Source organism: Pygoscelis adeliae, unplaced genomic scaffold, assembly GCF_000699105.1.
Source record: "Pygoscelis adeliae isolate BGI_AS28 unplaced genomic scaffold, ASM69910v1 Scaffold38, whole genome shotgun sequence".
Classification (NCBI taxonomy): domain Eukaryota; kingdom Metazoa; phylum Chordata; class Aves; order Sphenisciformes; family Spheniscidae; genus Pygoscelis; species Pygoscelis adeliae.
In genome coordinates, this window is record NW_008825614.1 from 12,477,378 (window position 1) to 12,487,479 (window position 10,102).

General features: G+C 38.6%; 1 protein-coding gene across 1 annotated transcript in view; it reads right to left on the reverse strand.

Moving 5' to 3' along the window:
• Positions 1-7,155, reverse strand: part of SYT10 (synaptotagmin X) — a 27,153-nt gene extending 19,998 nt beyond the window's left edge. Inside the window, exons 1-6 of the mRNA XM_009333037.1 lie at positions 7,110-7,155; positions 5,596-5,658; positions 5,072-5,295; positions 4,782-4,845; positions 3,268-3,330; positions 2,609-2,966 (exon numbers count right to left, since the gene is read on the reverse strand). Coding sequence (XP_009331312.1) covers positions 2,609-2,966; positions 3,268-3,330; positions 4,782-4,845; positions 5,072-5,295; positions 5,596-5,658; positions 7,110-7,155 — 818 coding nt within the window. The remainder of the gene's footprint in view (positions 1-2,608; positions 2,967-3,267; positions 3,331-4,781; positions 4,846-5,071; positions 5,296-5,595; positions 5,659-7,109) is intronic.
• Between the last annotated feature and the right edge of the window lie 2,947 nt (positions 7,156-10,102).

Genomic DNA, 10,102 nt, shown 5'->3' on the forward strand with positions numbered 1-10,102 from the left:
AATGTACAGTCTATAAAAAGTGATCAGGCACATTTTATTATTGCTCTGAATGGCTTCTTAAAATCCTCATGCTTCAATTACAATGACTTAATATGATTCTATTTCTTTTATTAAGAGCTGATGGCTGCAAGAATCTATCACAGAACTGGTAACAACCCTTTTCTTTGCCCCAGCTCAGGTGAGATCAGTGTTGAGGAGACAATCCAGACAGCAAACATTTCTTTTAGATCCTTTGTCAACTGAATACAGTTAGAAGATGGTTCATTTGGGTCACTCAGGTCTCCTGAGTACAACGAAGCAGTGCTGTGTCAAAGACGGTGCAAGAGAAAGCTATGCTACCTCTGTGTCTGCTAATGGCTCCGCTTTATTTAGAGGTCCCCAGTGAAGGACACCAGAGACAGTTTTTAGTCATTTTGTGATCCAATATTCTGTGACACAAAGGAGAAGGAGTAATCCAGAAAGCTGGTCTAAATGGCCAGCCTTCATCTCATATATTATATTCTTGGCAGCAATAATTATTATGGGCTGTGGGAAGGTTAAGACTCACTTAAGGCAGGCAGGTGTATAGAAAAAATGTATTTACAAATGCAGAAAGGACCATTTCTGGGTGATTTTTAAGACACATCTCATTCTAAACATGTTTTGTAGCAAGAGTGCAGAGTTTTTCAGCAAACTGTAAAGAAAGGTGATGTCTCCAAATACCCTGCATGAACTGGCTAAGGTGGGACAACCAGCGTTACTCAAAGCAAAAGAACTGTCCCTCTCAGGAGAGATGTAACCCTGATAATCTAGAGACGATAAAAAGAAAAAGCTCCCTTACAAAGTTACCAACATGTGCAGAAAGAGTAGGGTCGATGGCAGGTTTTAATTTTGTAAAACTGTCCTTGGCTTCACGGATATTTTATATGCATTTAGACCCCAGTCCAAATCACTCTAGAGGTCTGTGGGAATACTTTCACAGCCTGAAGTAGCTCTGGATCACGTCCCTGGAACTTCTTTCTTCCCCTATAGTACCACAGGGACTATTCAAGCCCATTTGCCAGCCAGCTCTTTCTTCTGTCTGTTCAGGAAGTCAGTCTGACCACCTACAGATTTACCTGTTGGTACACGATAGATAAAACTCTTCCAATTAATACCCTATTAGGTAATAGCGAGTTGTATAATGTCCTTGTCATGCTAAGCTGTATCAATTTTGGTCCCTCTGTGTTTAGTATAACAGTTACAATTTCAAAGTTGTCTTCCCAGTATTCTGGAAATGTTCCTCAGGGTTGGATACTGTGCTGCTCCCTCTCTTAGCAGATAGATACAGTAGCTGGAGCCAGGCATAGCCAGGGCAATGTGGCTTAAAGCCAGCTGTACAGTCTCATGATCCAGGAGACGGTCCAGCTGCTAAAGTCAGTTAGACCTCCTGTGGCTGGACCACTCTCATTTTTGTGAGCCTCCTGTGGTTGCCTGTTGGCTGTTCCACGCTGTTGGAATAGCTGGGAAAGAGGACTTCAGCACTCACCACCGCAATGAGCGCACTGAGCTGGCAAAACGCTGTCTTAGGGACTCACAGAAGGCCAGCAAAGTATGTGCCCACTAAATGTAAAGCACGTGTCTTCTCTAATCTTGTGCTTCCAACGATTATTGTGAATGTGAGCTTTTTTTTTTTTTTTGCTTTGGTAGCATGTGTTCATTTAGCAAATGTTTTATTGAGGGAAAGCTACTTCCTACACAGTATTTGTATTCTTACTTATGTCATTATGCAACACTTCAGGTGCCTCCTTTAGCCTTCATTTTCCTATTCTTTGTTTATAAAACATTCCGCTCCCCCTTTTTTTTTTTTTTTTTTTTTTTCCTGATATAGAAAGAGATCTTTGCGGTTCACTGTTTGTTTTCCGTGCATTAAATTTGCTGACAGCATTTGAAGAAAACCTCGGTTGGAACTATAGGTCACTACACACGTCTTCACTACTTTTCAATATAAAGCAGTTCCTGAGGGAAAATAAAACTTTGTGTCCTTCACTTTATCACAAAAGAAATAATTTCAGCAATACTACATGCTTGTCATTTATTTAAGGATCTATATAAAATCTGTACTGCTTTAAGATCAGTCTATAAGGTTCTACATTCTTAGACTGGGATTTTAATTCCTTTGTAAGTGGCAAACCACGTCTTAAAGAAATGTGCCATCAACAACAAATCTGTCATTTATTTAGTGGAGAGGGAAACTTTCATCTGCAAAAGCAACTGCTGTATCTATAAAAATATCTCTGTGAAAAGCCAGACTTGCAGTAATTTCAAAAAATAACACTGAAAGAGATTTTCCTATACACAAAACCTAAAATGGAAATGCTTAAAGTAGTAACATATGTCTTTACAAAGTAGTAGAAGACATAGATTTGATCTTCATATGTTAAAATAGTGACGTAACTGAAGGTACACCATACGTTTCAGAATATTCTGTTCAAAGGACACTGAGGCTTCGCCTTCACGTGACTGCTGTTTCACCCATAACTGCTAAGAAGTCAGTGAATAATCCAGGATCCTGGGAATTTTCAGCAGCGTGTCCTGGCTCTACCTGTTCCCAGGAAACGTGCCACAAACGCGAGTGCCCCTGACTTACCTTGATGACGATGTGGGCTCAGTGATCTGCCTCTGCATGCGTGCATGTCTGATCAGATGTTCTTTCAGTGCGTTCTGGACCTCTGCTGGTATATCAGGTGAAGTGTGGCTAATTTTCAACGCAGCTTCAAGTACCTTTGTTGTAGGTTTCCCATTTTCTTTAACTTCCTTTTTCTCACTGGTCTCAAACACCTCCGTAGGAGCACTGGAGTTGCTCTGAGGGACATTACTGGCATTGGAAGTGAGAGGTTTGCTTCTCCAGCAGGGCCAACACAACTTCCAAAAGACAAAAAGCGAGACTACCAGCAAGGCGAGCCCACAGAAGCTGACGACTACTGCTAACAGACTGACTGAGATGTCTGCAAGGAATTAGAAACAAAGATCATCATGACAGACAAACATGGAGAGAAAAAAAAAATTAAAAATGGCACAGGTAAGGAGATGATAGAAGCATTTTGATCATTATCTCGCGTAGAGCTTTAAAGTCATATTTAATCTTTTTTTTTTTCCTTTTTGATATCTACGCCTGTACCTTTAAAATATTATCATTCTCTAGTATCTATGTCACAAATACTCCATTAATCGTTGTTCAGGCCAGGGGCCAGTATCTGTACCCCTAGCCACGCACTCAGTCAGACTCCTCAGGAAGTGAGGGATTACCCAAATGGTCCAAATACTCCCAGCCATTGTTGTCAAAGGGTGTCTGCTCAAGAACACATCTTGCTGAAAAAGTTAAACACAGTCAACTTTTTCTATAAGTGCACATGAAGATAGACCAGTTCTAAACCACCAGGCAAATACAAATTTCTTCAGGACTTGCCAAACTTTTGACTCTGTGTGCTAACTTTCTCAGAAACATGTTAAAACCTAACATTTAAGTGGCATAAATAGGGACAGGATATAGTCTGTCATAAATAAGAAATTTCTAGAGTTAAATCCTAAGCTCTGGATCAAGACTGTGTTAGACCAAGACAGCACATATACATTGGTATCTAAAATTCTGCTCTGAAAATGCAGCTAGCTTCAGAGCGCACTATACAACGCCCTGAGTTGTACAGGGAACATACTGTACACTTAGCTACCCTTGCTGCCCTGTATTTGACTTTTTCTGCCACAATTAGTTAGCATATCCAATAGCACGGCCAAAGGTAGAAGAAGAGATTTCATACCAACGAAATTCTGTGAACAGACTTGTATTTTAGGAGATGGTGGATCACCAGAAATGCCAGTTGAGCCCTAATTAGGAGTTTTATTCTATGTGACATGTTTCAGTTTGATTTTTCCAGTATCATGTAAAATTAGAAAATATAACCAAAAAAATCCCTTTCCTTTGAAAAGATCCTTTTGTATGCCTTAAAAGTATTCAATAAACCCTGCTTAAATGTCCCTCAAGTAATGGCTGCTGCTGCTTATTACAACAAGTTTTGACAGTTTAACAGCTAATATTTTGTATCCATAGCTCCAGTCTACAGCTATGAACTGAACCAGTGAAAAAGTGCAATGAGAGTTTAAGCGTATTTTTTCTAGACGATCACAGGAAGAAAAACAGTCCTCTAGGTATGTATTAGCTCCATGGAACAGTATGTACCTCACAGGCCCCTTTGAGAGACGAAGATTCCAGTAGAAAATTCGGGAACATTTTCTTTATTAATATGTAATATCCAGATACATTTCTCGGTAACAAACACTGAACTCAAGGCCCATTCAACATGAAAATGCGTGAGAACAGCAAAAGCAAATAGAAAATGTTTGTAGTCTGGAGATTCAAAAGATACTGTTCTGCTCAATCTTACTTCATATATGTCCTGGCCAGTGTCACGGGGGAATTGGCAGAGGATGTGCTTCTTGATTTTAAGAGTTTGGCACAAGCTGCTGCCCTGCCTTGAACAGAAGTATGCCTCCTTGACCATTTCCTGCCAGTCTTGAGACAGGTGTCCTCCTTTTCTGCCTGTAGTTAAATACCAAAATGTAGCCCTTGGAATATGCATGTCAGCTTAATGAGAAATTCATACGGCAAATTCTGATTAAAGATGCTTCCATAAAATGAATGGATGCGTAATTATATCTAATAATAATGTAACACAAGAAGCAAACGATACTTTTGCATATGACTTTTCTAGATAATTTATCCCCAGTAGGGATTATTAGGCTATTTGGTTTAACCTACTGTTTACCCTGATATCCTTCCTGAGCCCAGTAATTTTCACTTGGCTTGTGCATGTTCTGCAGCAGACTGTCCTATCTTGACAAGAGAAGACATTAAGAGATGCTGAGTTTACAGCTCGTTTCAAAGGTTAATCACATCATTGCAAATTTGTATTTCTGATTTGTATTTTTGTAGTTCTAATTTACAGTCACTGCTTCTTTCATGTCTTTGTATGAGAGATTAAAAGATACGATACGCTTCATAAGACATGCCTATATCAGGTGAAGTGTGGCTAATTTTCAACGCAGCTTCAAGTACCTTTGTTGTAGGTTTCCCATTTTCTTTAACTTCCTTTTTCTCACTGGTCTCAAACACCTCCGTAGGAGCACTGGAGTTGCTCTGAGGGACATTACTGGCATTGGAAGTGAGAGGTTTGCTTCTCCAGCAGGGCCAACACAACTTCCAAAAGACAAAAAGCGAGACTACCAGCAAGGCGAGCCCACAGAAGCTGACGACTACTGCTAACAGACTGACTGAGATGTCTGCAAGGAATTAGAAACAAAGATCATCATGACAGACAAAAATGGAGAGAAAAAAAAAATTAAAAATGACACAGGTAAGGAGATGATAGAAGCATTTTGATCATTATCTCGCGTAGAGCTTTAAAGTCATATTTAATCTTTTTTTTTTCCTTTTTGATATCTACGCCTGTACCTTTAAAATATTATCATTCTCTAGTATCTATGTCACAAATACTCCATTAATCGTTGTTCAGGCCAGGGGCCAGTATCTGTACCCCTAGCCACGCACTCAGTCAGACTCCTCAGGAAGTGAGGGATTACCCAAATGGTCCAAATACTCCCAGCCATTGTTGTCAAAGGGTGTCTGCTCAAGAACACATCTTGCTGAAAAAGTTAAACACAGTCAACTTTTTCTATAAGTGCACATGAAGATAGACCAGTTCTAAACCACCAGGCAAATACAAATTTCTTCAGGACTTGCCAAACTTTTGACTCTGTGTGCTAACTTTCTCAGAAACATGTTAAAACCTAACATTTAAGTGGCATAAATAGGGACAGGATATAGTCTGTCATAAATAAGAAATTTCTAGAGTTAAATCCTAAGCTCTGGATCAAGACTGTGTTAGACCAAGACAGCACATATACATTGGTATCTAAAATTCTGCTCTGAAAATGCAGCTAGCTTCAGAGCGCACTATACAACGCCCTGAGTTGTACAGGGAACATACTGTACACTTAGCTACCCTTGCTGCCCTGTATTTGACTTTTTCTGCCACAATTAGTTAGCATATCCAATAGCACGGCCAAAGGTAGAAGAAGAGATTTCATACCAACGAAATTCTGTGAACAGACTTGTATTTTAGGAGATGGTGGATCACCAGAAATGCCAGTTGAGCCCTAATTAGGAGTTTTATTCTATGTGACATGTTTCAGTTTGATTTTTCCAGTATCATGTAAAATTATAAAATATAACCAAAAAAATCCCTTTCCTTTGAAAAGATCCTTTTGTATGCCTTAAAAGTATTCAATAAACCCTGCTTAAATGTCCCTCAAGTAATGGCTGCTGCTGCTTATTACAACAAGTTTTGACAGTTTAACAGCTAATATTTTGTATCCATAGCTCCAGTCTACAGCTATGAACTGAACCAGTGAAAAAGTGCAATGAGAGTTTAAGCGTATTTTTTCTAGACGATCACAGGAAGAAAAACAGTCCTCTAGGTATGTATTAGCTCCATGGAACAGTATGTACCTCACAGGCCCCTTTGAGAGACGAAGATTCCAGTAGAAAATTCGGGAACATTTTCTTTATTAATATGTAATATCCAGATACATTTCTCGGTAACAAACACTGAACTCAAGGCCCATTCAACATGAAAATGCGTGAGAACAGCAAAAGCAAATAGAAAATGTTTGTAGTCTGGAGATTCAAAAGATACTGTTCTGCTCAATCTTACTTCATATATGTCCTGGCCAGTGTCACGGGGGAATTGGCAGAGGATGTGCTTCTTGATTTTAAGAGTTTGGCACAAGCTGCTGCCCTGCCTTGAACAGAAGTATGCCTCCTTGACCATTTCCTGCCAGTCTTGAGACAGGTGTCCTCCTTTTCTGCCTGTAGTTAAATACCAAAATGTAGCCCTTGGAATATGCATGTCAGCTTAATGAGAAATTCATACGGCAAATTCTGATTAAAGATGCTTCCATAAAATGAATGGATGCGTAATTATATCTAATAATAATGTAACACAAGAAGCAAACGATACTTTTGCATATGACTTTTCTAGATAATTTATCCCCAGTAGGGATTATTAGGCTATTTGGTTTAACCTACTGTTTACCCTGATATCCTTCCTGAGCCCAGTAATTTTCACTTGGCTTGTGCATGTTCTGCAGCAGACTGTCCTATCTTGACAAGAGAAGACATTAAGAGATGCTGAGTTTACAGCTCGTTTCAAAGGTTAATCACATCATTGCAAATTTGTATTTCTGATTTGTATTTTTGTAGTTCTAATTTACAGTCACTGCTTCTTTCATGTCTTTGTATGAGAGATTAAAAGATACGATACGCTTCATAAGACATGCCTATACAAAATATAGATAAAAGAGACTGTGCCAGGAAACAAACCCAGGACTTGAAACTCAATTGCCTATACCAGTCCCTGGAACGGTTTTAAACTGGGCCAGTCTATCCCCTCCCAGGCTGGGAGGGGATGGATCAGGAATTAGAGTAGGCCAATGATCATTCTTAATAGGTGGTTTGGATGTGGCCTTTCTGTTTCAGCAGATGACAGACATTAATAGCGTGGAGAGAGGCTCTTACACACAAATTGGCCTCAGTGCCAGAGAATGGTCAGAAGTGAATTTAAAATACTAATCCAGAGGTATGCCCCACTGAAGGAACTTTTTTGACAAATTGAACCAGCTGAATTTTCAATCAAGCTGGGCAAAATATTTTTCCATTCTCAAAGCCTGAAAAAAGTAGAACTCTTGAAAATGTTGATGATCTATCAGAAATTAAAAAAAAAGAAAACAACAAGCAATTCAATTTTGGGTCATTTGCAATATTTCCAGCTCAGTTTAGCGATGGTTGGCATAATTAGGTTCCATTTTGAGAGGAAGGCTTTTAGAACTGAAAATTGTATTTTTTTTTCATTTAGAAAATGTTGAAACGGGATGTTTTAACACCGTTGAAACTGCTGGAAACAATTCAAAACCAGAAATATGAAAATTGATCCCTTCCAGCAGAGTTTCAATTTGATGAATAGATACTATCAGCTGAAAAACAGTCCATCAAAGCATTTCTAGCCAATTCTATTCTAAGTTTTTCACTGCAAGACATTTTTCAAGCCTTCAAATAACCTGGTGTCTCCTTTCAACACCTACTCCTGTACTTCAACATTCTCTAAGCTTTTTTTCTGTCTTTCCATTTAACTATTTCAAATTCTAAGTCACTCCCAAAATCTTTACAGAAAATGTATGTTTTATAGCCCTAAAATAATCACGTGAAACATCTGAAGTCTCAAAAGCAAAGAAGCTAATTCTACTAACAGTTGTACAAATTATAGTCTCCATTTTTTCTATTTTACTAATAAATTAAACAACCTCACATATTGTACTTCATAATACAATAAATACTTAAACAGAAACACAAAATATTTTAATTGCCAGTAATTTGACCAAAAAATACTTCATTATAAAAAAAAGTATTTAATTACATTTACTGCCATAATTGCTAAAAAGCAATCACTATGCCATATAAATTGACACAAAAAGCATATTGCTTCATTTCCTCACTTCTGACAGTCACTCAGTTGAGCAATTACAAGAGATTCGTTGTTATGTGAAGGCTGAAATCATCTGTAGAAGAGCAGTCAAATGGAGCTTCCCAGACCCTTTGCATGTTAGACTGGATATGTCTCTCATATTACCTTTTTATAGGAAGTTTTGTTTAAGAATACAAAACATTAAAAGACAGTTCTGCAGACTAGGAGTTTCTTCATATTCCTGCCATGGAAACCTGGTTGGGAAGGAAAATGGGTACTGAAGGATGGATGTGTCATCAGACCAGAGTTGCACTTCACATATGTATTATTTAAAGATGTAGAACCGGTGACAAATTCAAAGACTGCCTATGTTTTTAGAGGCAGAAGGAGATATATTCACTCTGCTGGGACAACGTTAATTGCCAACATTGTAAACAATGTTCTCAGTGGTCTCTGGTATGAAGGAAGAGAAAAATCATCTCGAACTACAAGCAGTTGTTCGGCAACTCTCTTTCTGAACTGGTAATTGCAGCTTGTCTTCAAATGCTACGCATTTGCACAGAACAGGACATCTTTCTGAATATTCATCTGGACATGCAGCATCATGCTTTTGCCAGTCCTGTTCTTAATCTGGGTAAACTCAAAAATGTCAAGAAAATCCTCTTGCTCACACCCCCCCTTCTGATCAGTGGGAAGTCTTCCAGCGACTTCAATGGAGTTACCATTTCACTCCTAGTGATCTTCCTTTACTGACCTCTGTCCTTAATGTCGTCTTCATAGTCTTGATAAAATTTCGTAACTGAAAGAAAGTATCCTGTTTCCTCATGGTTTTCTATTTAAAACTACTCTTTCAAGATATGGAATTTTGGACAATTTTGTATTTCTCATTTGAGAAAGGCGTGTCTATTTGGGAAGTGCATGAATTCTATTTACCTCAAAATCTCTCTGCATTTTTTATAAATATCATCAGACACATTTCCACCATAAGATGCTCCTTGATAGCCAGACTTTCGTATTAGGCAAGTACTTCAGAAACATCTTCATCTTTTTTCTGGATGCTAGGGAATGTTTTGAGCAATGGTTTTTGTACTATGGCTTCCAACAATTTGTTGTTTGAAACTTGCCTCAGAAAAGTTCTGCGCATGAATCCATTCACAAACATGCACATTGGCAGACTTCCATTTCCAAACCAATTAAGTTCATTTACATTTTAGTCAGTGCCCTGACAGCATGTGCCCGTTGATGCTTAACTTTGGAAAAACATACTCCACAAACCCATGAGCCTGAATGGAGAGAGAGACCAGATAGTGCTGTGATGTAGCTGCCCATGTCTAGGGGCAAGCATGTGTCTGATGTGGACCATGCTAAAGAGAACGTGCTCTTGCCAAAGAACAGGGGGAAAGGAACGCCTGGAAAAGAAGGGGGTTATATTCTCTTTTGACCCACCTCTTGGTCTATATCTGATCTTGGTTCTCTTAAATATTTAAAGTACAATGTCGCTGTAACTTTTTTCAAACATATTTTTCTTTAACTTTTAATTTGTTCTCTTGTTCATCAGCCACACAGAA